Source organism: Aureobasidium pullulans, assembly GCF_000721785.1.
Source record: "Aureobasidium pullulans EXF-150 unplaced genomic scaffold scaffold_11, whole genome shotgun sequence".
In the NCBI taxonomy this organism is placed as follows: Eukaryota; Fungi; Ascomycota; class Dothideomycetes; order Dothideales; family Saccotheciaceae; genus Aureobasidium; species Aureobasidium pullulans.
In genome coordinates, this window is record NW_021941031.1 from 1,021,172 (window position 1) to 1,047,508 (window position 26,337).

A 26,337-nucleotide genomic window follows, 5' to 3' on the forward strand; every position below is an offset into this window, starting at 1 on the left:
ACATCTAGAGCGGTGTAAACTCGAACAAACATATCAAAACGTTCACCGGAGTCCGAAGCCGTATATTATGTAAAGCACGAGACCTAGAAGACCCTATTTCGTAGAAGTAAGCAAAGAGCATTGCGGATTCGTATCTACTTGATACTTATAGTTGCAGATTTCTAAACAGCAGTGATTTATATAGCACGACGGGCGAATCCTCTAGTGCAGGGGTTAAGATCTTAATGTAGTAGGAAGAGATGATTAAGGTATTAATGGATGGATCTTTATCATTGTGATCGTTCCTTCCCTTAAATCTCATTGATTGTTTTTCTATGTTTTACAACTCGTGATATGGAAGCTCTTTACGCATACTAAGGCTAAAGGCAGAACTCTGTATGTTAAGAAAGACCGGGCATTTTTTTCCTAACCCAAGTTTGTGTTTGTAGCCTTATTGTAGTGCTGGTCTACTTTCGTGATCAATGTGACGAGGCATAAAGATATGACAGATTTTGTATACATTAGATGTATGCGTAAGAAATAAGTAGATAAAAGTAAGAAATAGAGGAGCCATCCAAGGCTCAACCCATCAGAACAAAAAGAAAAGAATGGACATCAGACATAAGAAACAAGAAAAGGTTAAGACGTTGATCAGAAGAAAGAGATGTGGAAGATCAGAGCATGTTGGCTCATAGCGTTCAAGCTGCAGGGGCATCAATAAGAGCCAGAGGGTAGCAGTCTTGAACAGGGGCGCCAGTAACAGTGAACCTGACGTTCGGGTTACTGGTCAAGGCGTCCAAACCATCTTGTCCATTGACAACGAAAAGTTTGCTGACAGCATTGTTGGCGAAATTGCACATGACGATATTGTACAAATTGCCATATGTATCAGCAGCGAAGTAGGCCGATCCGTTATCCTCGACATCTTCCAAAGTCATGGTGATGAAATCAGCGGTTTTGGGAATGCTGTCCTCGTCGCTCAGACGCAGGCGACTGGCACCGTAGACCTTCATTTCATCTGGGTGGAAGTGGAGAATGCGGCCGCTGTCGTCACCGAAGATTGCGTTGTCGTAGTTTCCGAAGAGTGCTCCGTTCGTTTGGATCAGTTCCTCACTGTAAGTTGCGGCGTAAAGGTTTCCGTTGGTGCTGGGTACGACGATCAGAGTCTTTTGGACGTTGATGAGCTGTGTGTAGTTGGCGTTGGTAGGCGCGTCAGGAGTAGACGCCAGTTCGAGTGCTTTTGCAGTGTTCTCAAGGAAGGCGGTGTTATCGGGGTCTTCGGAGTAGTCACCGATCGCATCATCGGCAAGGTCAGCGGCTGTAGCGACATCGTTGTTGAAGTCCTCGACATAGTTGTTTTCATCGTCGAAGACGTAGTTCTCGTCGTCGTCGTCAGTAGCTGAATCATCAACCGAGGTAGTGTTGTCCTGGCGACGAGTCAAGAAGCTACGAGCATGGCGTCTTTGGAGGCTCTCATCGGAAGCACTCTCGCCAGTGTCCGGAGTGGGCGCCTCAGTTGGTGCCGAAGTAGTCTCATCGTCAGTTGGCGAGGGAGATGCGTCGTCCGTAGCCTCAGGAGTCTCAGCACCATCAGTTGTGGTTGGCTCGGGCGAGTCAGTCTCAACTGGTGTGTCCGCGCCATCGGTGATAGTAGGCTCGTCGGTGGCAGTGGGTTCGGACTCGTCACTGGTAGCTGTAGGCTCGGAAGCATTGCTGGTGGCCGAAGGTTCATCAGTGGTAGCAGCGCTTGTGGCTCCAGTGGTAGCAACAGCAGTCGAGACCGGGCTCGTGATAGCGGTGCTGGCAGCAGTAGTGAGTGCAGAGCTGGCGTCAGTGGTAGCAGATGTCGCATCAGAAGAGGCCTCGGATGTTGCCTCAGAAGAGATAGCGGAGGAGACCTTGGACGTTGCCTTTGAGCCGTCAAACTTCTTGCATCCCTGCAAGAGAGGTTTGGAGTCGTAGTGGTGGAGATTGAAGGTCTTGAGGCCAAGGAAATCAAGCTTGACATCGTTCTGAAGATTAGCAAAGTACTCGATACCGTTGTTGCAGGTTTCACTAGCGACTTCAGAGTTTGCCGTGCTTGCGGCAAGAGTGAGGTTGCCGTAGACACTAGGCTCCTCAATCAAGGCCAATACTCTCTTCATGTTGAGAGGAGGAATCTCAATACCAGCATTGATAGCGATGGGTAGGCTCAGAGTGAGTTGGGCACCAACCTTGCCCTTAGCCTCGAATCTTTCCTTGAAGGTAGGTGTGAAGCCAGTCACAGAGGACTTCGTCGAGCTTGATGCATCGAGGAGATTGAGCTTGGCCTCGAAGTTGGGAATGGTCATGACGACACCAACAAGTACTTGACCCTCCGCGCTGACATCAATAGCAGCCTTAGCATCAACACTCAGGTAAACACCAGCGGTGAAAAGCTTGCCGACAGAGACACCGACTTCAGGAAGAGGCTGGTTGATGATCTTGCTGGACTTCTCGTCCTTGTAAGACGCAGATGCGACCAGACCGAGATGAATACCAGCTTCGATATTGGCGTTGATGCCGGCGTTGAGAGACTGGAGGCCATCCTTTGCGTTCCACTTTGCTTGGCCAGCCATAGAGACCTTGCCTTTGACTCCGCAGTCGACACAGTATAGATCGACAGCGACATTGCCTTTGTCGCCCTTGAAGTCCTTCTGCTTGGAGTAGATAGATGCTGCCTTACCCCAAGGTGAGTCGACAGAGGCTTGAGGACCGTAGTTGAATTCTTGAGATCCACCGATAGAGGGGTTGAAGTCGGAAAGGTCTTTGAGAGCGCCACCAGTGAGCTGGTCCAAGCCTGTGCCGACTATAGGCACAGAGCGTACACCTGCGACTAATATTTTACCAGTACCTGAGGCCACAGTGACCAAAATCTCTCCGCCTGCTTTGATGACGTTGCCGGCTTTTTGAGCTCCTGTCACGATGACGCTGCCAACCTTCTTGATTGCCTTCTTTGGCCACTCATACCAAGCGCGTTTCTGTAGACGGACGATGTCACGACGAGTAAGGTCTGCGTTATCGTTTTGAAGATCTTCTGAGCTGAAATCAACGTCCGGAACGAACTCTTCAATACTAGAGGCATAGTTGCTGGAGGTTGTATCAAGGTATCCGATGCGGTCATCAAGGCGAGAATCGAAATCCGCATCACCGCAGTCAATTGCGGGCAGGCCGTCAATGACAGATGAGGGAGCAGCTCCGCAGCCAGATCCGTTGAGGGTGGCGTTACCCGCGGAAGTACTGGTTGGCACAGCGCCGCTTCTGGTAGTAGAACCAGCGCCTGAGCTGGCACCAGAAGTCGAGGCAGAAGTAGACTTGGCACCTCCGGCAGAGGTCGAGCTACCTCCAATAGCAGGGATACCACTGCTTGCGGGGATGTAACTTCCCCAGACAAGGTCTACTTGTTCGAATAGTTGCGCGATATCAAGCTCCGCACTGACAAAGGCTTTGATGGTCAGAGTCTTCTTATCGAAGGTAAGAGAGGCAATCAACCAGAAAGTTCGCTGGTCCTCGGAATCCCCATGACATCCATCCGAGAATGTAGAGAGTACAAGTCCAGTAGAAACAGTCGACCAGCTGTCGCAAGCCAAGTTGAAGGCTTGTGTACTGGTGAAAGAAACAAGAATGCCCTCTTCAGAACAAGAAGTACCAGAGATGTACGAAGAGTGATCGAGGACGACAGTATCGTGAGTCATGTCAGTGACCACGGAAGCAAAGGGATGTTCAACCTTGGGGTCAGCAAGACCATAGTAGAGGTTGGCATTCTTGGAAGGAATCAGGTTGTCGAGGTTGTCAAGGGGAAAGTCCCAATGAACGGCAGGTTGGACGATGGCGGCAGCATACTGTGGAGTAGTGGAAGACAAGGCGGCTGCGAATGGAGCATGGTTGGCAGTCGAGGAGGAGGTAGGGATACCACAACCAGCAACCGTCTGGGTGACAATTACGGTTTGGAATGCGTCTGAACTTGCAGGAGACTTTGCTTGTGAATCGACGTGGACCACAACAGCAGAAGATGCAGCCGACGAGCCGAAAGCTACACCAGCATAGGAACCGGAGTCAGACCCATGAGCAGGGCTGTTAGAGGCGCCAGAGGAAGAGCCTGACTGTTGTCCGCCAATGGATGCAACAACGACTGCATTGGTGCTTGCCGCGTTGTAGATAGTGGCGGTACTCAAGATGGTCTTGGTGCTGGTATAGTTACTGAAGTGGGGGTTGGAAGTGACGTTTGTAAATGTGGAGTTCATAGGCCCGGCTACCAAAGGAGATGCAGAGACGCTGCTTCCCAGACCCAAGATGAGCCCAGGAATGAGGTATCCGAGTCCTGCCATGGCTTCAGGTCACCAAGACTTAGGTGTAAAGAATGGACGTCCCAAAGATGGAACAAGGAAGGAGTGTGGTTGTCGAGGTTGGTTCGCTGGATGATCATCTCAATGGCATGCAGAGGTGCCTCTCTGATATACATGCTGAGCAGAAGCCAGGAGCATTGTTGCAATCTCCTCTCAGCCATCTTGTGTGTCGACGTTGTGATACCAATTTCGCTTTGTCTTCTCCAAAAGCTCATGTTCTACTGAAGTCGAGTAATGTCAGACCAAGCAACTAAAGTGATCACGCTGTGTGTGCGGTCGACGTTGAGCTGAGTGCTGGATGTTCATTTGAAACTCTTGGCTATTCTTTGAGTTCAACTCTATATGGCTGTGAGCTGGGGACAGGATGGGAGATGGATCATAGTACTGCCAAGATATGTTGCCCAAAGGATAGCTAAAGTCATAGCAGAGGCTTAACGTGAGCGGCTCGCCTGTGTCAGATGTGGAAAAGCACACTTGGCAGGGTGATTTGACTTGTGATGGTGGAGAGTCTTGACTGTTTACAAGGTGTGACTGGAGTTGATCTATTCATACCATCTGGACAAGCGTCACGAATTGATGGGAGGAATGTGGCTTTCCAGGAAGGAGTACACAGCCATCACTTGACCATGCGTACAATCAACCATCGTCAAGGCTGTAATATGCACTCAATATTTAAACACCTTCCTGTAAGCAACCAGCTAAGGTTCTGGAGAAGCGGCAGTAAATTTAGCACTCAGCTGAAGAAGACTTCAACGAAGCGAGTGGACACTGCTATGGGGGAGGCGTCTTTAGACTGCCGAATCTCACCGGGAACCCCGAGGCATCGGTTCTGGCCAACGGGCGCTTCAAGACTCAGCTGAAGGCCGGTATTTTCTTTGTTACAAAGGCGCTGTTGTAGGGATGTTGTTGTAAAGGGGTTCTCGTATCTCGAATCTGACTGGTAAACCTTGTCTGTCAGCAAAGGAAGGTTGATCACCGGACAGTTGGAGAGTTTGGGTACACCGCGTCCGTGCGTAGACCCTCGTCCCTTCTCAGAATATGCATTAGAAGTTTGTCACGCGTTGTAGCAGTGCACAAAGTGATTCCACTTGGAACAGCGTCGACAGGGGATGCCGAATTGATTGCATAAAACCTGAGGCTCTCAGCGAAAGCTGCGTGCCTGAAGCAAATTCTGTGCATTCGATCGAAAGGTATGTTCGAGCTGGAGAGGACATGCAGAGCAAGCCCAGCGATTACCATACTTGATATCAAACAGCTTTGATATTGAGTACGTTCGTGGAATGCATATGCTTGAAGTTCTTGATCATAAGGCAGTGCCTTGCTATAGATAACAATGTAGATACCTCGTCGTCTGGCTTCACCTGTTGCTGGAGGACAACGGCTTAGATGTTGAAAAGTCGTGATTTGTGATCATGCCACTTGCCCTCCAGAACCCTTCTTGCTGCATACGGAGAGGCATCAATTGACCTCGAGGTTATCAACCAGATGTCGCTGAGCTCAACCGCAGAAGTGCCTTGGTGACACTGATGAGGGCCCGAAGAAAGTTCCCCGCAATGCGTCATAATCCTCGACCTTGACACTTCTTGTTCCACCACCAAGGCAACTTCACCACTTTACGTACAACATCTTCAATTTCTGAGCTCTACACTTCAAACTACACAAGCAAACATGTCTCAAAACCTCATGGACACCTCTCCTGGCGGCGACACCAACATGGGAACCTCGCAGTACACCAGCATCCACACCGTCACAAAGCCTCACAAGAAGTCTGGCGGCCAGTTTGGCAGTATGGCTCCTCTTCTTAAGTCTCTCCCGATAAATGCCACTAACACTGAGATCCGCAGATCCCGAAACCTCAGTTGACTCAGTCCCTGAAGTCGAAGCGGCCAAGAACGCAGAAGCAGGTGAAAAGACAGCAGAGAAGATCCGCTACGGTCAATCATTGAGCGAGAACGGCATGGGCGGACAGACTACCGGCAGCGGTCAAGCAAACAGCGGCGATGCAGGATCAAAAGCACAAGAGGAGACTGAGGATGCTGTGAGCGAGAGGGAAAAGAGTGGTTACGGCGGTGACAAGGACATGGATAGGGAGATTGGCGCATAAGAAGACGGTTGGAGGATATACCAATTGCATGATATCATGATATGAAAATACGTTTATCACATGTGTTGGACTGCACAGATGGTCAACATGAAATTGGCTGACGCTCCCCATCTCGTGAACATAGTGCAATGCTGGCTGGTCAGTAAGACGAGTGACGGCCATTTTGAGCACTGCAAGAACACCGATGATTTTCGGACCACTGATTACAGACATTCACGCAACCCTCATTCATGAATTTGGGATGGCGATAGACCAGTCAAGAACAAGAAACATGTGGCATGGTTGGACAAGGAAAATGTAACGGCATGCAAAGAGCTCTCCCCACACGGAGCACGCCACAGACCATCTCTTGGAAGGGGCGGCTCTTCAATTCTTCACGTCCTAACATACTCGTAGCATCAACAAAGAGAAAGACAGACATAGAAGACGAGTATGCATATATCACGCATGCAAGTCGCACACATACAATGATTTCGGGGCTTTCCAGGCTAGTAGGGCTGTCATTTCTCGTCTGCCTCGGACTTCCTTTCGCCCTGTTCGCTCTCTTCACGACATCTCTTGCGCTGGGAACTCTCCTTTTCCGACTTCTCTTTGTCTACTTTGACCTCTTCATCGCCATCTTGAACAGCGCAATAGTTCCCTCATCACCACCCACACCTCTACCTTCTCCGAGCGCCAAATCCGCACGCCGCAAGAAGCACACGACACCACCCACACCATCTGCAGCGCTTCGCAAATCACCTTCTTTCGCAAGCCTGGTCGGCAGCGGATCAGACAGAGATTTTGAAGGCGTAGGAGGTTGGAGATTTCCCGAGAGTGCAGACGAAGAAGCTGTCTGGATGAACATGAACCGATACCTCGAATTACCTGCTTCACCGGCCGTCGCGAGGAAGCATAGGAGGACGGGAACTGGCAACGGAACACAAAGCCCTCTAGTCGCGAGAGGAATGACCAGGACTTCTGGCAGTGCAAGTCCAGAGGGTTACTTCAGCATCAGAGTTGAGAGTAGAGAAGGGCTAGGATTGAGTTCTAGAAGCGACGGTTGAGCTTGGGGAAGAGCACAAGGGACGCTGCTCAGACGAGGAATGGTCATGAGTTTATGAATTACGGGATCACGGTTACTACATCTATTGAGAAATGTGAATACAAACTGTATCTACCATGGAAGCATTTCAACAAGAACGAACATCTGAGAGTGACAGTTGATCATTGTGCTTGTCAGGGCAACAAAAAAGTTGGCTACGACTGACGTGGTGATGGAAAGAGCGACCCCACACGAGCATGAGACAGCAGGAGCTCTGGGCGCGGGCGCGCGATTTGGCCGGGCAGGCTGGCAATCCCAACTGTAATTTGCATACCACCCCGACTCTTATCCTTCCACACAACAACTCACTCCTGTCAGCCGTCGCCTCCTCTTCTCGAGTCCGCATATCCTCGATCGAAGCTTGTCCGCACTCTTCGCATTCACGCGCCCTGTCAAATCCGACCCTCTACACCACACCCGACGCGTCTTACCACCCTCACTCGCAATCATGTCCGGAGAAGCCTGGCTATACCTGATAGCCGTCCTCATCAATGCCGTCAACCTCTTCCTTCAAGTCTTCTTCACCATCATGTACAGCGATCTGGAATGGTTTGTCTCCCACTCTTCTCACCGCCTTGCTGTATCAAATGCTGACACGCTCCTCCCACAGCGACTACATCAATCCTATCGACCTCTGCAACCGCCTCAACACCTACATTGTCCCCGAAGCTGCTGTCCACGCTTTCCTCACCATCCTCTTCCTCGTAAACGGTTACTGGATCGCCTTGATCCTCAACTTGCCGCTCCTTGCCTGGAACGCAAAGAAGTCAGTCCTGAGTTCAAACAGTCTTCCTCTCCAGAACAGCTGCTAACGTGATACAGGATCTTCGAAAACCAACATCTCCTGGATGCGACCGAGATTTTCAGAAAGCTCAACGTTCATAAGAAGGTATGTTTCTTTGCGCCGGCTACTTTCTCACATTGCACGAAGCTAATTCAAGCTTCAGGAATCTTTCATCAAGCTCGGCTTCCACCTGGTCATGTTCTTCTTCTACCTCTACAGCATGATCGTCGCCCTTATCCGCGACGAGTCGCACTAAACTCCTGTTACCATACCACGTCGATAAACAACCATCCAACCTCAATTTCGCTGCCGCTACGACTGCGACATGCCGTCCCTCGCTTCTCCAGCCGCAGGCGCGCACGATTGAGCTCCCTGGCTGGCTGGTGCAAGATGAAGAAAAGATATGTTCATGTCATGAAACTAGCGCACATATGGGTCGCTTTCCTTTTTACAATTCACGGTGATGAAGTATGAGTTGAAGAGATTGGAGACCAAGGATGATGATCTTCCTTTGCCCTTTCGCTTTGTCCTCTGCCAGAGGTGCTGCTGGAGAGGGGTACGACTGCTGCTGACCCAGAGACAGCTTGGGCTTTTTCTTACTATCCGGTGGCGCTGTTCTTGCCTTGTTACGCATGATGCAAAGATACCTCCGACACGACCATATAGACCAAATGATCAATTGCGTTCCTTACGAGCTGTTTTCTCAACCTATACACGACAATCTGTCTTTAATCGGGACCACGTTTTGTCTGAAGGAGAACATAGTCGCGTGACCTTCGAGGTTTACGCGGATGCCTCAACTCGACACATCTCTTCGCTGTACAGAACGCTCCGGAGCTTGGTACAATGAAATCTCAAGCAAAAATTCCTCTCAACGTGGCCTGATGCCTAACACCATGTATTTCTGTTCTCTGCTTGCCTCAGCTCTCATCATCTGCTCGAAGTCGGGCCGACGGGCCAAGTCTCCTGTAGTGGCTCCCCTAACCTCATCTCTTGCTCTGCTTCCTTCTTTTTCCTCCTATCCGTATCCTTGTATATATACGATAAGCTCCTTCCTTCCCGATACGGGACTAGATTGATCATCTGCAAATGTTTGTATTTCACCCCATGGTAGGAGTCGCAGTCTCCATTAGATCATCACGTTCGACGAGTCTGCTCGCTTTTCGTCATCTTGTATTGCACCAGTTGACTCTTCTTCAACCATGACTACTACCACTGAACTTGAAAACACCTTGCCACTCAAAGCTTCCACTCCAGCACATCCTCAGATTATGCCGGAAAAGGGAATCGAATACTTGGTATATTCTTTGGTGAAGCTGACTTCAGATGGAATGAACGGGCTTCTTGCAGCGCTCCATCAGGATGATATCGGACCACATGCTTGCAGACTGGTCAAGGATTTCCAGCCTCGAAGTTTGCGAGAAGCATACGACCACCACAGTCGAGTTCGAGATGAAGACGAGACGATACATCCCTATTTCTTTATTGCTGTCGAGAAGGCATCTTCTGACAGTGTGCTCGTTGTGTATCTTAAAGCGCCAGGCGCAGATGGGCACCATGTTGTTGGTGTAAACCGATGTGCCATAGGGGAAGCTGACCTTGTGGGCCCAAATTTGGACGTAGGCAACATTGACTGGATCGAGTACAAAGAAGCCGAAGAAGAGAAATTCGGAAGTGAAAGTCCCTATACCAATCCAAGGTACTTTTCAAAGGATCCTAGATTGCCGAGGGAGGACGATTCAACTACTTCCGAGAACTGCGTATACGCATGGTTTAGCCTTGTACCTAGACGTGAGTGAACCAAGATTCAGTGATGTCTTGACGTTTCTCCTGATGATCATGATATAGCTTTACGTTTCAAGTCGATCCTCGAGCCAGGCTGGACAAACCTCCCTGAAGATCAGCGTCGATTTGGCTATCCAGGAAACGTTCACAGATATGACGATCCATGGTCAGAGATCCGGAGTTTCTTTCCAAGGATGTGTCAAGTCAACAAGGCAATTCATAGAGGAATCATCCTTGTGGCAGAGAACGAAGATGTCGACGTGGAGAAACGTTGATGCTATGCAAACGCCTAAGTCGTTCTCTTGAAGACGAGAAAGCTTTGCGTTTTTGCTTGTGACAATGGAGCAGTTGATTGATGGCGAATCCAGACTACCGTAGCAAGCTAGCGATCCATCAAAACAGGTAGTGCCGTAGATGTTATAGAAGAATATCGAATGGCCCAATAGTCGCAAGATGTTAGAGGTTGGAGTAATACTGAATCGGGCAGGCGGTGAATGGTTCTGCCACTCCACGACCAGACGGTAGGGCCTCCACAACTTCTTCTCTTTCGCTCAGGACACAACGATTGCTATGAAGAAAGAAACTTTCGCAAACCTTACTGAAGAGTCGAGATGTATCTGTGACATGTGTTTGTGTGTCCGCCTATTGTACTTGAATAGGTAATCGTGAAAAACCAATATGTCTACCATCAGCTCTCCAAAACACAAGTTATTGGTTCGAGGCAGGCGCCTGAATGTGCGGCTTATGGTCAATTGTCAGCACAGATAAGGACTATGCGTTACTGGCTGAAGAAGTACTACACGTGGCCTTGGAGTTTCTGCATCGAATCTACAGGACTGAGTTGCGTTGGGAAGGTGCGAGATCGAGTGGACTTGTTGATTGTTAGTCTCGTTGACTTGGATGTTTCGTCAATCTTTCCATCTCGGCATCAAGGGCGTCTTTCCAAAGACTGCTCACTCAGCCAATCTCTGCTTTCGTTCCTCCTCCCCCCGCCGCAATTACCACACGCAATGTCTAACATCACCGAACCAGATGGCGGCGTGCCCGTCCCAGCTGATGATGATGTTGATGATGTTGATGATGATCAAGATGTAAGTTGACCCAACCTATGTTTTCATGATCAGCAGCTAATCTTGTGTCAGGGGGGAGTTCGCCTCGACACATTCGAGACAGTTCGCACCGTATCACCTCGCTCTTTCCCGCCTTGTCTCACTTCCTCTTGCTCTTCTCATTCGCCTCGACCTCCTTCGTCCCGTCCTTCCTCGTCTACTGCTCTGACCCATCAAGACATGGTCATGGCCTCTCTGTCTGGAAAAGACAACCTCCGAAACATTGATTGGATCAGACTAGCCCTCGCCGAAGGTCGTTACCATGTCCGCGCTTGGGGAAGACTGCAAGTCGGTTGGTCTTCCCAAGACAACAATCTCGAGGTATCAGCGAACCAGCCTTCTCCACATTCGTCACGCGGCAACTCTGACATCTGCCTAGTGCAACCACGGAGCACCCTGGACAGGCCCCGACGGGAACGCAGTCGGTGTCGTAACCCCAATATCATACCATGGAAAGTTCTCCTCACCTGGAGTCTTGCTCTGTGAAGACGCACGCTCTCCCGACTGTCGTATCTGGTGGCACATCCTTCTCAATTGCCCGAAGTGTGATATCTGGTTCTGCAAGCCCTGCGACCGTTTCCAGTCCAAGACTCGTGACAACCGTCTCAAGAACGAGAAGCATCGCCAGAAACCCGCCAAGCAGAGGGAAAATGCCGAGCGCGCTGGCAAGCGTGAGGAGTATGAGTTGGCTCAGCGGCAGCTTGCACAAAAGGAGGTGTCGCAACTGTAGATGCATGCAGGATCATTTACAGTCGGATCGGAAATAGAGGTCGGCCCCCCATGACACCTGTTGCTAGGTTGGGCCGAAGACGTGGAGATTCAAGATACCAATATTACTCGCTTTTGCTCTTTTCACGTTCCTCAACACTCGTCTGACAGCCCCATACTCTTCCTATACCTTTGCAAGATCCATTCCCATCCTACCATCATCGTGACCATCGTGATGATCTGCAGCAATTCATGAAAGGTTCTGGCATTAACCACCATATCCAGCAACAGAGTGATGAGAAGTCAATCCCTAACCAGACGTAATTTGATCACTCTGTAGCCATCGTGCACATTCGCTAGCTAGGATATTAGGCAGAGGCCATCGAGATGATGGAGAGGTCAAACCAGTGCTTGTCTTCCAAAATTCGAGAAAGGATTCGCATGATCTGGATACAGCAGTCTCGTAGTTGTCGAAAGGTTTGCTCTCATTCTGTCAGGCGATTCTTCTTCCTTGGTTCGGACACGATTCCGATTTCTGCAACGATTTGGAAGCTAGTGGTATGGATAACACACAAGGATTGAAAAGAGGGGAAGGAGCTACATTGTCTGTACAGTGGTAGAGTAGCTACGAGAAGAAGAAGAAGGGTAAAAAACATGGATGCAAAGAATGAGTTGGTCGAAAGCCAGCTTGAGTCGGGGCATCATGTCGAGATCCACGGAAAGACCAATTATCGTATAGGCAAGAAATTCCCCACGATAACACTAGGACTATTAATTCACAAAAAGTCAGCATCACAATCCTTTTTCACCCTCATCTCTCCCTCCCCAATCTCTGCATCCCGTCTTCTTCGGGGGTTCCAGGCAGTAAAACACACTCACATATTATGCGTATCCCTCCTGATGGTAAAAGAAAAACAACATTTCAAGCCTTTGTCTTTGCTTTCGGGATCGGGATTCTTGAGCGTGCAAGAAGTGAGGATGGCTTTTTGCGATTGATCAAAGGCGATGGCGCCGAATTTTTCCCAATAGCTGACGAGGGAATCTTCGGCCATGATTTCGTGGAGTGCTAGTTTGCCCTATTTTAGCACCTCTTGAGTTAGCGATGATCAGAGACAGAAGGGACAGGAGTGGGGAAGAAGAGGTAGGAGGGAAGGGAAGGGCAGAGGTAGGGGAGAAAACAGTATACGACGCACATCACGCAATTCTTCCATATTGACATGGATCAATTCGGCCATTTCCTTGTTCCCACGGAATATTTCACCGGTTCTTCGCCAACAACATGCGGGTACGGCCATGGAGGCAAACACGCGGTCATATTCCATCAACGTGCTTTCAAACCACATTTCCACTTTGATCAACTGCACATCCGTCAACCCCATCATTTTCTCTCTGAACATGGGTCTGAATTTTTCCAGTTGCTTGAGTATTTTCTGACGCAGCACTGGCCGCATGTGACTTTCCATGTACGTGTTTAGGCGAGAATAGCCGCGTACGTAGTTGAATGGACGTAACATGCCTGCGTCGTATTTAGCTTGCAGCAGTTTCAACATGCGGGCTTCGGGTGTGTCGTTGCCGGCCGGATCGGCGGCGGTCATGTAGAATTTATCGCGTGCTTTGGAGTCGACTGGCATTGTACTGGAGGGTCTGGAGATTTCGTTGGCGGCGGAGATTTGAGGTTGTGGTTGTTGTTGTTGCTGTTGTTGGGGAGGTTGTAGAGATGAGGAAGATTGCTGATTCGCTCCTTGCTGTATTCCAGAGAAGAGGTTCATGTTGTTTGCGTAGGTAGAGAGGGAGCCTGTTGCGAGAAGAGGGTCGTTGAAGAGGGCGGTGTTGGAGGGGTCTGTGTCGTTGTAATTACCAGTGTCGTCGAGGAGGGAGTTATTCAGGAAGTCGCCGAGGAAGTTATACTCGTCTGTTACTTCGGAAGTGTTGAAGGTGTAGTTTGGGTGCAGGTTTCGCATGTCGTGTAGTTGATTCTGAGTAGAGCCAATGTTCCAGTCGTTCGTGGAGAAGGGCCGTGGCTGTTGCTGTTGTTGTGTGGTCGAGGTGGATTGTGATCTCTTTAGTTGTGCTGGCGACATTGGTTTGGGTTGGATGAGAGAGGGAGTTGGCCCTTCTGTTCGTACACTGCTTCTACGATCATCTTCCACGACCGAGTTCTCAGTGGCAGGAGGAGTGTCCGTGTCTGGCTTCTTGCTCTTGGTAGGTTCCCGCGGTTCGTCGTGACACAGGTGGGCAATGTCGCGTTTGACGCATCTGGCGCATGGTCGTTCGAGGTCGCATGTCATGTGCGAACGACGGCAATAGACACAGGCATGATTGACCTTTCTACGCTTCTTTCTCGGTGGACTGGACGGGCTGTCGACCGTGGTCGAGCTCTTGGCTCTCTCTTGCGACTTGGGTGTGTCCGTGGATGCTGCATTCTGCGATTGCTGCTTGGCCGCTTTCGCGTCGTTGGTGCTGCCATTTCGATCGTGTTTTGTGTCGGCATCCGTCATTTCTTGACTATATCTCTTTGCGGCGAAGCAGCTACTGCGACACCAGGTCCGATTCTCGTTCTAGTGCCAGCTCCGACTTGACGTGTAGCGCATCGCGGGTCGCATTGAGTCGCGAGGGTAGGTCAGCGGGCCGCTGCCAAGACCCCACCTCTCCCGGAAGTGCATCCTTTCCGCCGTAGACTCCATGTGCTCGTCGATAGAGGATAACACCACAATTGTACTTGTGGTGTAGCCATGTCGTGTCCTACAGATCCTTTACCGACCTTCATACTCGACTCGAGATGATCATGCAGATGCTATTGTTCTTAGCATCTAGACCGGGATCTGCAAGGACAAACACGGCCCGAAGAGCCCGTGTAATCACTCCACCATCTACCGACTATTCCCGCCAAACTACTGCATCGCCCCGAGATGATGCCTAAACTGATCATTTGGGAGAACCGTCATCTTTTCAATGTTTCAGATCTGCACTTGATCTTGGCAAGGTACGGAATGGCTGGGGACATGAAAATCGCTCAATGCATGCGTGCAGCGCCGCTACTTGTAGCTCTTAAGCCGATGGAGCTCTGATTAAAAGGAACTTCGAAAGTATGCCTCCCGAAACGCGAAAAAGACGACCCTGTATCTCGCTCCGTGTGTAGGGACAGGTGTATGAAATGCTTGCTAGCCCTTCTTCGAATGCGTGTTATCCAATCCCAAACTCCTTCGCAAAATGTTGTATACGTGTATTTGATGATGCAGCTTGCCAAATATCATCATCTAGTGCGATCGACCGTCACGTAGTCATTTCCTTGAGCATAGCGTGGTGTAGGTGTCTTTGGCATTGCACCGGGGATGTGAGGTTGGAAAGACTCTTCTCTGTTGTTTGGCGGTCTTGATTGATATTGTTGTTCGGGGTATGGTTGATAACCGGAAGCTTGTCTGGATGAAGATTCCCTGGCAGGATATGATGGTTCGGCGCCCGACGCAGCTTGATATGCTGAGGACTCGTGATCGGGACTGTGGGCGGCTTGGGCTAGACGTTGTTCCGTCTCGCGAAGACGGGCTTCAATGGCAGCGAGCTCTTCCTCTCGGGTTGTGACTGTACGCTTTCTGGAAGACGTAGTCAGTGAAAGATGGTGATGTGACGAGTATTGAACAAGACTGACTTCTCCTGCACAGTAAATGAGAGATTCCCAAGAGTAGTACCTGAGTTCAGGCCAAACAATGAGTCCAGGTCATCTGAGAAGTTGCGAGCAGCAATACTGATCTGTGTGAGTGCATGGCAAAGCGACCAGGTCAACAAGACGAAGCTTACGACTCGGGTCTAGCCCGTGGTTGGGTTGTGTGTTCCATGACGTTGTAGGCAGGGATGAATGAGCTGCAGTAGAGTACGGATGGCTGGTAAGCTGACGACGATGGAAGATGGAGCGAGGACGAGATGTCAAAAAATGTAACACGAGAAGCGGGGTGGAAGACGAATGGAATCAGGATCAGGGTTATGAAGGAAAGAGCTCATGGAATAAAAGGAGGATCGTCTCAATCATATGCAAGCTGCGGCATGAGCCAACCTAGGGGACGTACTCGGCGACTCAGGAAAGACCATGTCGCCAAGGCTCATTAGATCTAGCAGATGACAAGCATATCAAAAAAGAAGGAATGTACATGTCTCTAAGGCTTGATAAGGAGTTTCATGGGACTTTGGAACCGCTTCAAGGGACTGATAAAAATCAGCACGACGAGTGAAAGGGCCAAACCTTGAGACCTTGGTAAACAGTGGCCAGATTAGAGTTCTCTCGGTGCATGGCGATGACTGGTCATGATGCGTGATGTCGGGCATGTGTAGAAAGGACCCAATAACTTTCCTGACAGAAATCGAGGCATCTCAGGTTAATTAGCATGTGAAAGAGATGACGAGTTCTCGATAGACGATAAGATATAAACATTTGGCGACAACAGTTTTCTGGTTGCTTTGGCCAAGCAACGGGCAGCGGCAGCGGAAGAGGCGCCGTGCGACAAGGACAAGTCGGTCGCAAATTCCATCAGAGCGATCCATCAATCAAGCACGAGGCCATCGACAACACGTCCAATATTCAACTTCAGGCCATCGACAATTTCTCAGTTTAATCGCCATGGGCCACGACGCGTAAATCCACCCCGGAGAAGCATGAACTGGAATCTACTCAACTTCTGGTCCGAACAAGATCCGACAGGCTATTCTGGTCGACAGCGTCGCGAACAGGTTGCGACAAGTCCATGAAATGATGACTAGCCTGGCCCAGCACACTCCGCTCGAGTCGCTTCTACTCTTGCAAGCCTTGCGAGGTGATGGCCTGACAGCCGTCAGATTCGGCCAAATATCCGAGCAGCTAAAGGGCATACCACTCATTCGCAACGACCCCACGTACGACAGCTCCCGTCTGGATGAAGATGCTTTGAAGCACTTGTGTTTGAGACTCCTCAAGGATGAGGCACGCAACAGTCTGGATCAGCATGAGGACAGGAAACGCAGCCAACTCAGCCCTAGCATACCCACCGTCGAAGAAGCCGCGAAACACACGCACTTGATCCCGCGCCTTATCTATCGCCTATACACACGTTACAGAGAGGGAATCGTTGCCGAGATCAAGAACGACGAGGAAAAATACTTCACTGCGGCGCGCGAGGTTGGAGAGATTCAGAGAGGACAATGGGATGATCGCTTGAGGAGTGAGCAGGCCGGAGTTACAGCACCCACGCGACAATCGCCCATCGATGCGACTCAGAAGCTGCCGACCGCAGATGTGGATTCCCAGACCAATGGGGCTATTGTTTCCACAGCTGGACAAAATGCGCCATCACAAGTAAAGGAGCCAGCACGTATAAATCGCGCCAAAATCGACGCAGTCATCAACCACGATCCCGTCGCGACTCGTCCAAATATCTCGCCTACCCCTCCTCTGCTTCCATCATCATCACAGCCACAGCAATATGCCCCACCTGCCGTACCACACAGACTCTCGACCACTTCTCTGCCACCTCTCTCTGAGATGGCTCCAGAGTCTCCTCTGCCACCACACATGCAGCAGTCTCAGCCATCGCCACAACTACAGTCGACTCTTCAATCCGCACCAGGCTATCGTGTGTCTCCGGTCTTACAGCAAAATGGCTTTCCTCCGCAATTTGCTAGACCGAATGGTCAGCCAAGTCCTCGTCACAGTCCTGCACCATCTTCTCCGCGTCCAGTCCTGCCACTTCCTCCTGGTATGAGCCTGCCACCTCAACCGCATTCTCCCGCTCTCTCGAACCGCGGTGGTCCTGCACAGTACCCATCTCCTAACCAGCGTCTGCCTCCTGTACCATTGCAGCCGGCTACAAGAGCACCACACGTGCACACTCCTCCGACATACCATCAACCCTACCCACCTTACCCTCAGCAACCAGCACATCCTCAGCAACAGCAGCACCAACAGTCTCAACAAGGATATCCGCCTCGTCCTCCACACCAAGGAGGATACCAACTACCACCATTCCAGGTCGCTGCTCAGGATCCCAGCAGGATGCATCAGCAACATTTGACTCAGCAACAGCCACGACAACCTCCAACTCCTGCTCGTCAACCGATCGCTGCTCCCTACTCTCCCCATACGCCATACGCATATCCTGCTGCTCAAGACCCACGCCGTGCTGAGAATGTCAACCCTCTGAACATCCTGAGCAGTCTGAGACAAACGCCTCGCGCAATTCTTTCTCGTCCAGGAACTCCTGTTTCTTCCGCTCGTGGCGCGACCTGGAAACGCGAGAGGCCATCTATGCTGTCACGACCGTTCTTCGGTGAGATCGAGAGTCCCGCTCCTGAACGTATCACTCCACCTCCACCATCACGCAATGTCTCTCCGGCTCGAACAAAGGAGATTCCTATCAAGGCCAAACCCACAGAGGATCATCATCCACAACTTGAACAAGAGATATCAGAACCAACACCCAGGCCTATCAAATCTGCTCGCAAATCCGCCAGACGCAATCGTGCTACCAGCAATGCTTCATCCGCAATGGCCAGCTCGGTGCGCGCGAGAACAAGGAGTCAATCTGTCGCTTCACACACCGAGAGCCATACCATCCCCACAGAGCCATCAGCTGTATCACGTATTGTTAAGGACGAACCGATGACTCCAGCCGACCTCCTCCAAGAAGAAATTCTTCAAGCCGAAACCTCAGACCCACCTTCCCAACAGCAACCCAAAAATAAACGCGGTCGCTTCATGAGCAACAAGCGCAAGCGAGCCCGCTCTCCAACCCCCGTCGTCCCTTCTTCCCCCGCCATGCCAACCGAATCATCAGAACCAGAACCAGGACAAGCATACGGCCCTCCTCTGAAATCCAAAGTCCAAGCGCATAGGAACTTCGCACGTATTTCCAATGTGATCATTAACGATATCACACAACACAAACACGCGGGACCATTTCAAAAACCCGTGCGCGAGAAGGATGCAGAAGGATACTCCGACATCATCAAACGACCGCAAGATTTGAAATCCATCAAGGCCGCCATTACGTTTGGTTCACGTGCTATCAACGCTGCTACCTCTTCTATTGATTCGCCGGCTGCTACTCCATCCTCTGCTTCTGCATCTTCTGTGGTCCTGCTGGATAAAACTGCCGATTTGATCCCGCCGAAGGCGATTGTCAATTCTTCGCAACTCGAGAAGGAAGTTTTGCGCATGTTTGCCAATGCGGTCATGTTCAATCCCGGCAATGATGGTATCGTACAAGATGCTAGGGAGATGGCTGATGATATCGAAGCTAAGGTCAGGGATTGGAGGCAAGTTGAAGGTGCGGCTGCGAACAGTAGTGTCAGAGCTGCCAATCAGGAAGATAATGAAGATGAAGGTGTCGGTACTGGTACTGGGGGTGACAAGAAGAGAAGGAAGCTTTGAGTTGGGATTTGAAAGTGGAAAACAAGTGTCATATCCCACCCATTTCACGCTGTTTGTTTTTGAATGCATCATATTTTCTGTCCATCTCTCCCTCATGTCCTCCAACCCTCCACATATGAGGTCGGGTCACACTTTCTGAACATTTGGAGGGCTGCACCAACCGAGTGACGGTTCACTGTGAAACCCAACCTCGCATCACATCATATCATATCAACCACAGCTGAATCTGTATAAACCCCCTCTACCGCATATTTTCTCCTTCCATGAGTGGAAAAAGTTCCTTGCGAGATGACCTTGGAAAAAATTCCCTCGCCAGATGACCCTTGGTGTCTTGCTGCTGCCACATGCTCTGGACCTGCGGGCAGAGAAAAAGGCAGAGATAAAAAATCATCAGGCTCCCCAACACCATCGCCTGAAGCTTATTCCTGAATATCTGACCCCAGTGTTGACAAGACTACTGTATATCTTCAACTCAGGGGTTAGAGGGGGAAGATGGTGCTGGAAATGGTGCCGGAGATGGTGCTGGGATTAGGTGTTGGGGGGGTGAAAAGGTAGGAACCTGATGTTTGAATTCATGTATCTTGTGCTCATCTGCTTGCTTGTTGTTCTCGGCTTTGTATGCTCATCAGCCTAAATCAATCATACGTGTCTAGAAGCGCTAGGAATGGTCGATGAGGCGCTCTTGAGTGCTCCTTTCATCCAAAGAAGCGTTCATTGATGCATTTCTGGCTCTGCAATAGCTTTCTCGACAGTAGATTATGGGTTAGAATATCAGTAGTATAGGCGAGGGGTTTATTCGTCTTCCTCCAGTCTGAATGTTAGAAGAGAGTAGGACTGATTTGACAGTGTATGTTTCCCGCTGTCTATGAAATCGTCCGTCTCGATCAAAGATACTGTAACTAAGAAGCAGCGGCTCTTGACTGGATAAGGATGGGAGGAGAGATGTTTTGTGTTTTTGAGTTTTTGTGAATTATTTGTTTTCCTTTCCATAGTGATGGAGAGGGGGTGGATTAAGGCGTAAGGGAATGTTTGCATCGTGTTATTTCCGTTGATTGTATAAGGTTTATCTGAGTGGGGAGAAGTGATTGTTGAGATGGATTTTTCTTGTATCATATGAGTGTTTGATGTAAAGCTTCCAAGTATTCTTTAGGAAGTTTTGTGAGGAAAAAGAGGGAGATCAACCATCTAATATCTACAACAGAAAACTCATCATTTTCGGGCAGGGAGGAACGATACACCCATTCCACCTTCCACTCAAAGACACCTACACAAGTCTCCAGAGCCTCACACGCTTTCTTACATTCACCGACCATACCACCATCCACCATCCACCATCCACCATCCACCCTCAATCGTACCGCAAATAACACCCTCAATCCATTAAAAACAAAACCTCACACCCAACCCCCAGACTTTTCCTTCTCTCATCAAAGAAACTAAGCAACTGCTCAAGAAAAAAGACAATATCGAAGATCTAGAAAGCGTTTTGCGGTGGACGTGGCGTTTGTTCTACACGACGTCAACAGAGAAGGCAAGAGAGTAAGGATGACAACCGGGTTTACTACCCCCTTGTCAAGCAACATCATCTCACGCCCTGACCCCAGCCCCCTCGCCCTAGCATCTTACATCACTGAAGAAATACGAGAATTCCCAAAAATCCGAAAGTAGTGGTGGTAGATGAGATGGCTCGGTGAAGCACGTGAGGTGCCTGTGGATCTTCTTCGTCCGTCTGTTCGGCAAAGATGGGTCGGGAAGTACTACGGCGGTTCTTGGAGGTTGAGAGCGGCTTCTCCAGACCCAGTAGATCTCCTTGCTGGTTGACGATGAGAAGGAAGTCTGGGATAGGGGGAGGGGGTGATCTATACAGCCACCCAGAGCGGATTGTCGATGGATTACAGCAGACAACCCCAATTTGCTTCATACCAAGGCTCTGTTCATGCGAGAAGATTTGATCAGGCGGAGACGGCAGAATACTAGTGAAGAGAGGTCAAAAAGATAAGAAGAGTAAGCATAGCAAAAGATGATAAACAATGATACGACACAATGCCACTTTTTTTCTCTATCACGGAACCGCTGGAAATCGCTAATGACCAAAGAAAACAACTCGCTCATAAGGAAAAGCCAAAATAACAATGATCCGAAAAACACCCAGTCTGTCCGTCATCAAAAGCTCGTCTCATCCTATACAATCCACACCTCTTCAGATCAACTTACCCTCTCCACCACCACCACCATTCTTCCCCTCCTTCAACTTCTGCATCTCCAAATCCCGTCGATCTTTCTTTTCCATCTCACTCAACTCCTGCCTAACAGCTTCCACACAAACATCCATGACATCATCACCCACCCTCCAAGTCCTGAGCACAACACCTTCTCTCTCCATAATACCCTTCGCCTTCGCCCACCTACGTTTCCAGAGCTCTTCTTTTTTGCTGAGGATGGGACCTTCGGGTTCGGTCAGGGGGTGCAGGTTTTCGTGTTCGCTGCCCCAAGCGCCGCTGATACGGTTGGATGCGTATGAAGCCGCTGCTGCTGGGTAGGAGGATAGGTTTCGGCGTGGTGGAGGGGGTTTGGGGCGGGTGAGTGCTTGTGATTGTTGCTGGGCTTGGGCGGAAGGGCGTAATTCGTCCATGCTGCGGGTTGCTGCTGTGCTTAAAGTTCTGGTTTCGGGGGTGGAGGTTCCACTGCTCTCAGAAGCCCAGGTAGGACTTCGTTTTGAGGAGGATAAAAAGTGAGCGGTCGTGGGGCTTAGCTTTTGTTTCGCGGAGGTCAGGTAGTGGCGTTTTGGTAGGGGTGGTGGTGCGGTTGTTGCTGGTGATGGTTCGACGACTTGCGATAGTGGTGAGGGCACATTTGTGGTATTAACAGTTGTGCTTGGCTTGCGCGGCTTTGGTGGCGGCGGTGATGGAGACTTTGATGAAGCCGCTGTAGATAGTGCATTGTTGAAATTCTTGCCTTCCATCGAGGGTGAACGCAGCGCCAGAGGCTTCGGGGGAGGTGGTGGAGTAGAGCGCTTTGCGGGGCCCTCGGTATGAGAGCGGATAGCAGGTCTTCTAGTGAGTGATGTGCTGTAAGAACGCTTCTGAGGCTCGTTGCTGGACAATGGTGAAGTGCTCTCGTCGTCACTAAAATCGATGAGATTATCCTCCATTGCAGATGCTTCTGGTGCAGGCGGGTCTGTAGGACGTCTTGGTGGTAAATCAGGTCGTCCCCCACGCATTTTGGTCGGCTCAACATCTCCACCAAAGAGTGATCTCCTATCCGGTTCAGTATCCTTGAGCGACTCTGCAATTGCTCTTCGGAGTTCCTCGTCATCGTCTTGAATATCGGCTGGTCGATTCAATCGCTTGGCTCCTATCAAGCTGTCGGTCGACATATTACGCCCATGACCTCGAGATGATCTGTCACCGCTCAAAGGCCCCATGGATGGATCGAAGAAGCCCTTGTCAGGTTTTGATGTAACATCACGAATGAAGATGGCAACCACCCGACCTGGATATTCCAAGACCACATCGGTGTAAACCTCCAAATCTGCCTCTCCGCTGTCACCGACCAGAACGAATTTACGTTCTGGGAAGTCACGAAACAGGCGGTCGAGAGTAGCCTTCTTACGTTCAGCAACAGGCTCGAAAATGCCCTGTAGCATACCGCTGTATTGTTTCAGATGGAATGATCCCAAAGGCAGCCCAGCAGCTTTGAAGAAACCAGTAATAACAGGGTAGAGCTGCCAGGGCGAGTTTGAGACGTAATGCATCTGAACACCCATGTCGGCTAGTTTGCAGTACCATTCCCTGACACCTTCAATGGTCAGATCGCCGAGATCACGGATGAATGCGTTGCGGAAGATCTCCCTCGCACCACTAGTAATGGCGCTATGCTTGATCGTGTCGTCGATATCACTGATCAGACTCACACCTCTGACAGGGGTGACTTTGACTTCTTCAGTAGCAGACAAGTCCTCGGATGCGAGCACGCGGACGTGGGTAGGGACGAAATCAAGCGCGGCTCTCAGGTGGAAATGGCCAGCGGCGTTGGTCTGAACAGTCCGCTGACGCGAGATTTTGTCGTTGTAAAAGAAAGCGCTGACAGATGCATTTGCCAGAGGGTTCGCCATGAAAGGCCTCAGGCGAGCCATGAGATGGTTGTTCGCTGTGACAAGTTGCTCAGACGACATTTTGGCAGGATTTGGCCATGAAGAGCGCTTCTGAACTGGGTTGAGGTAGTCGGATCCGGCAGTATTCGACCTTGTAGGAGCAAGGAAGTCGTCAAATGTTGGACCCTCCTTGGCGCTCGGAGCAGGAGAGGGTTCTCTGCTGCGAGTGCTCTCTGCATAGCGAGATGGACGCTCGCTGAAGCCACCTCTTCCTGCAATCTCGGCCTCCTTCTCACCCTTCTTCAAGATCTCCTCTGCTTGCTGTTGTATGACTTCCTCCTCTTGTTTTGTAGTCGAATCTCGATGACCGACCGGACTTGAGGAACGGCTGCTGGCTCGACTGTTGGCAGAACTCGATCTACCGGATGGAGCTTGGATACCGACCAGTTGTCTCGCAAGACCGACCATGAGACGATGTTTGCGACTTAGTTGGCCTTGGTGTGGTGTATATAGCCAGCCGCGCACATCGACATCGACGATGGCCTTGTCTTGTTCGTACTCTTCCCATTGTGATTTCCAGAATTCAGCATCTCCAGCGCCCACTGTGTCTCTCGAGTCTCGACCGGTGCCAGAGGCCTGCTGTATGGTGCCTGGTTGGGCACGTGGTTTTGCTCGGATGTGTTTGGTAGCATAGCTGGGGAAGATGATCATCTCCTCATTACCGCTGCGAACGACGTCGGCGCCGGGAAAGATACCCGGTTGCTCTTCGCTGTCGTTGGCAAAGTCTCTTGATTGAGTCCATTGCGATGCATAAGATTGTCTCAGCTCATTCGCGGCCTTGAGGTATCCAGCCAACTTCTTACGGCGGCCGCCTGATTCGCGAGGGGCATCGTCTTGGTATCCTCGGTATGACATGATTGCTCGCTGTAGATATCCACGACCATCTTTCGAGGCGCGTGAAGTAAGGAAAGCCGGACTGCGCTGACGCAGATAGGCGAGTATGCCCTTGGCCTTGCGCTGCTGCTTCTTGACCTGTCGGCTGACCAGGAAACGATATATACGGGACTGTGCTGAATGACGGAGTCGGGGGAGCGTGTCGAAACGGAGATGGTGGAATCGAGAGCGTGCGCTGCGTCGAGTGACCTGCGATGGTAGCAAGTAGCTCAGGAAAGGCTTCGACTTGATGACTTTGCCGCGCGCCTTGAGGTTGCGCAATAGATTAGGAGCCACTTTGATGGCTTTAGCCCTCTCGCGAGCTTCTGTAATGCTTTTAATATCAGCACAAACCGTCGCCTCGCTGGCTATTCCTCAAACCTCGACTGTTCGATGAGATACGTCACGCTGCCCCACCGGATGTCTGTGCAGCAAGAGTCCGCCAAAGGCACTGTCCCTGACTATCATCCAGATGCTCTATTTGCTGCCCATCTCTATTTGTTTTATATTGCGAACAACTTGTAGCCATGAATGACATACTGTTACTGTTAATTCTCCACACGCTTGGAGTTTAGGTAACTAGATGTTGTCCACAAAACACTGCATGAAGTCTCGACCTCGTTGATTCCCTGGCGTGTTTTGTCAGACACAGAATTTCACAGCCTCAAAAACGTGGCATCCGTTGCCTAGCAGCAACCTAACAACTTTACAAAGACTACGTACGTCCTCTATCTAAAGACAATTGCGTACGCCCATAAACGACCCGAAACATCTTTGACATCGATGCCTGCCTAATGGTTTCATCCAATACAGATTTTTTGACAGGGTGGCCCTGATATCGACAAAACAACATCCTGTAATCGCCAAAAAGAACTTGATTTTTGTGCTACGTACGAGAGCCTTGGTTATATAGCTTGTGCGCCAAGAGCTGCTTATTTAGAGCTACTCCGATAACGCAATAACATCCTCCCCTACCTAGAGTTAAAGCACCTACTCTAACTGCTCTCGAAAAATAGCTATATACAATAACAAATGAATCAACAAATGAAATCTCTATCACATGAATTAGTTGTAAGGCCTATAACTTTATATGTTAGTCTATAACTGTTAGTTATAGCTTTACATGCTATGTATAGGCTACATGTCGACCATGTGTGAAAGCGTAGTATAAAAAGTTAGTTATAATAACACCTCATGTACTATAGCAGCCTATTGCAACTTCTTTCATAAGCTATAACACCTTTTACACCTTTATAAGACTATAGTCTAAGATACTATATCTAGACATCCCGTTGGGACTAGTTGGGGTGGTATGGTATAGGGTCTTGGCATTGCCCTATACCACCCCAAATGTTTGGGAAATTGCTAAGACCCCATACCATTAATTAGGGTGGGGTCTTAGCAATTTCCCAAAAGTCCCAATTCAAAAAACGTGATTTTACGGGCAAATAGTAGCTTCTAGAGTTCGAAAAAATTTTGGTGCCAAACTACACCTATATGAGTCATAAATGTAAATTTACTTTATAGATATATAGCTAGTAGCCATAGAGATATCAAGTAGTAACTTTTGTAGGAGGCATAGAAACTTTAGGAGAAATCTAGTAGTAGATAGCTACTAAGCACTTTTCTAATAGGCCATTTGAAGCTTTATAGTATAATAAGTGTATGCTATTATCGGTTTTAATTACATAGCCACACAGAGCTAGGAATACGTAACTAAACAAGGGCAAAAAATAGGAAATGTTTTTCTACTATTCTGCTACTACCACGCTACTACCACGCTACTACCACGGCTATAGAATACTTCTACATATACATAAATTCTCCTCTATTAATAGCTAGTATCTACATAGCTATACTATAGTAGTAGTCTAGCTTAAGTTAAGAGAAAACAGATTTTGCTCGTTTTCAAAATTTCTTACTATTCTGCTACTACCACGCTACTACCACGCTACTACCACGGCTATAGAATACTTCTATATATACATAGATTCTCCTCTA

General features: G+C 49.7%; 9 protein-coding genes across 9 annotated transcripts; 5 read left to right on the forward strand and 4 right to left on the reverse strand.

Annotated features, from left to right (window-relative positions):
• Positions 1 to 597: 597 nt before the first annotated feature.
• On the reverse strand, positions 598 to 4,325 carry M438DRAFT_406595 (uncharacterized protein; the record flags this gene model as incomplete). The annotated part of the gene is made up of 1 exon (XM_029909857.1): positions 598 to 4,325. The coding sequence occupies one exon, from the start codon at positions 4,323 to 4,325 to the stop codon at positions 678 to 680; it is 3,648 nt and encodes a 1,215-aa protein (XP_029759884.1). The 3' UTR covers positions 598 to 677.
• A 1,474-nt stretch (positions 4,326 to 5,799) lies between these two features.
• Positions 5,800 to 6,510, forward strand: M438DRAFT_346621 (uncharacterized protein). The gene is made up of 2 exons (XM_029905720.1): positions 5,800 to 6,129; positions 6,188 to 6,510. Exons 1-2 carry the CDS (start codon positions 6,012 to 6,014, stop codon positions 6,445 to 6,447), a joined length of 378 nt encoding a protein of 125 aa, XP_029759885.1. The 5' UTR covers positions 5,800 to 6,011; the 3' UTR covers positions 6,448 to 6,510.
• Positions 6,511 to 6,699: 189 nt separating this feature from the next.
• Positions 6,700 to 7,615, forward strand: M438DRAFT_346622 (uncharacterized protein). The gene has a single exon (XM_029905721.1). It carries the CDS (start codon positions 6,915 to 6,917, stop codon positions 7,491 to 7,493), a length of 579 nt encoding a protein of 192 aa, XP_029759886.1. The 5' UTR covers positions 6,700 to 6,914; the 3' UTR covers positions 7,494 to 7,615.
• A 364-nt stretch (positions 7,616 to 7,979) lies between these two features.
• M438DRAFT_336292 (cornichon) lies at positions 7,980 to 8,571 on the forward strand (the record flags this gene model as incomplete). The annotated part of the gene is made up of 4 exons (XM_029903869.1): positions 7,980 to 8,080; positions 8,142 to 8,297; positions 8,354 to 8,420; positions 8,479 to 8,571. 4 exons carry the CDS (start codon positions 7,980 to 7,982, stop codon positions 8,569 to 8,571), a joined length of 417 nt encoding a protein of 138 aa, XP_029759887.1.
• A 946-nt stretch (positions 8,572 to 9,517) lies between these two features.
• Positions 9,518 to 11,939, forward strand: M438DRAFT_356360 (uncharacterized protein; the record flags this gene model as incomplete). Its single annotated transcript, XM_029907092.1, has 5 exons — positions 9,518 to 10,106; positions 10,164 to 10,360; positions 10,760 to 11,191; positions 11,243 to 11,530; positions 11,589 to 11,939. The coding sequence occupies 5 exons, from the start codon at positions 9,518 to 9,520 to the stop codon at positions 11,937 to 11,939; spliced, it is 1,857 nt and encodes a 618-aa protein (XP_029759888.1).
• Positions 11,940 to 12,645: 706 nt separating this feature from the next.
• M438DRAFT_275275 (uncharacterized protein) lies at positions 12,646 to 14,415 on the reverse strand (the record flags this gene model as incomplete). The annotated part of the gene is made up of 3 exons (XM_029900774.1): positions 12,646 to 12,685; positions 12,797 to 12,993; positions 13,111 to 14,415. 3 exons carry the CDS (start codon positions 14,413 to 14,415, stop codon positions 12,646 to 12,648), a joined length of 1,542 nt encoding a protein of 513 aa, XP_029759889.1.
• A 662-nt stretch (positions 14,416 to 15,077) lies between these two features.
• M438DRAFT_38695 (uncharacterized protein) lies at positions 15,078 to 15,894 on the reverse strand. The gene is made up of 3 exons (XM_029908996.1): positions 15,713 to 15,894; positions 15,564 to 15,659; positions 15,078 to 15,507 (listed from the first exon to the last, which is right to left on the reverse strand). The coding sequence occupies exons 1-3, from the start codon at positions 15,748 to 15,750 to the stop codon at positions 15,171 to 15,173; spliced, it is 471 nt and encodes a 156-aa protein (XP_029759890.1). The 5' UTR covers positions 15,751 to 15,894; the 3' UTR covers positions 15,078 to 15,170.
• A 2,645-nt stretch (positions 15,895 to 18,539) lies between these two features.
• Positions 18,540 to 19,310, forward strand: M438DRAFT_275441 (Bromodomain-containing protein; the record flags this gene model as incomplete). Its single annotated transcript, XM_029900782.1, has 1 exon — positions 18,540 to 19,310. One exon carries the CDS (start codon positions 18,540 to 18,542, stop codon positions 19,308 to 19,310), a length of 771 nt encoding a protein of 256 aa, XP_029759891.1.
• Positions 19,311 to 20,937: 1,627 nt separating this feature from the next.
• M438DRAFT_356364 (uncharacterized protein) lies at positions 20,938 to 24,318 on the reverse strand (the record flags this gene model as incomplete). Its single annotated transcript, XM_029907093.1, has 2 exons — positions 20,938 to 21,146; positions 21,525 to 24,318. The coding sequence occupies 2 exons, from the start codon at positions 24,316 to 24,318 to the stop codon at positions 20,938 to 20,940; spliced, it is 3,003 nt and encodes a 1,000-aa protein (XP_029759892.1).
• Between the last annotated feature and the right edge of the window lie 2,019 nt (positions 24,319 to 26,337).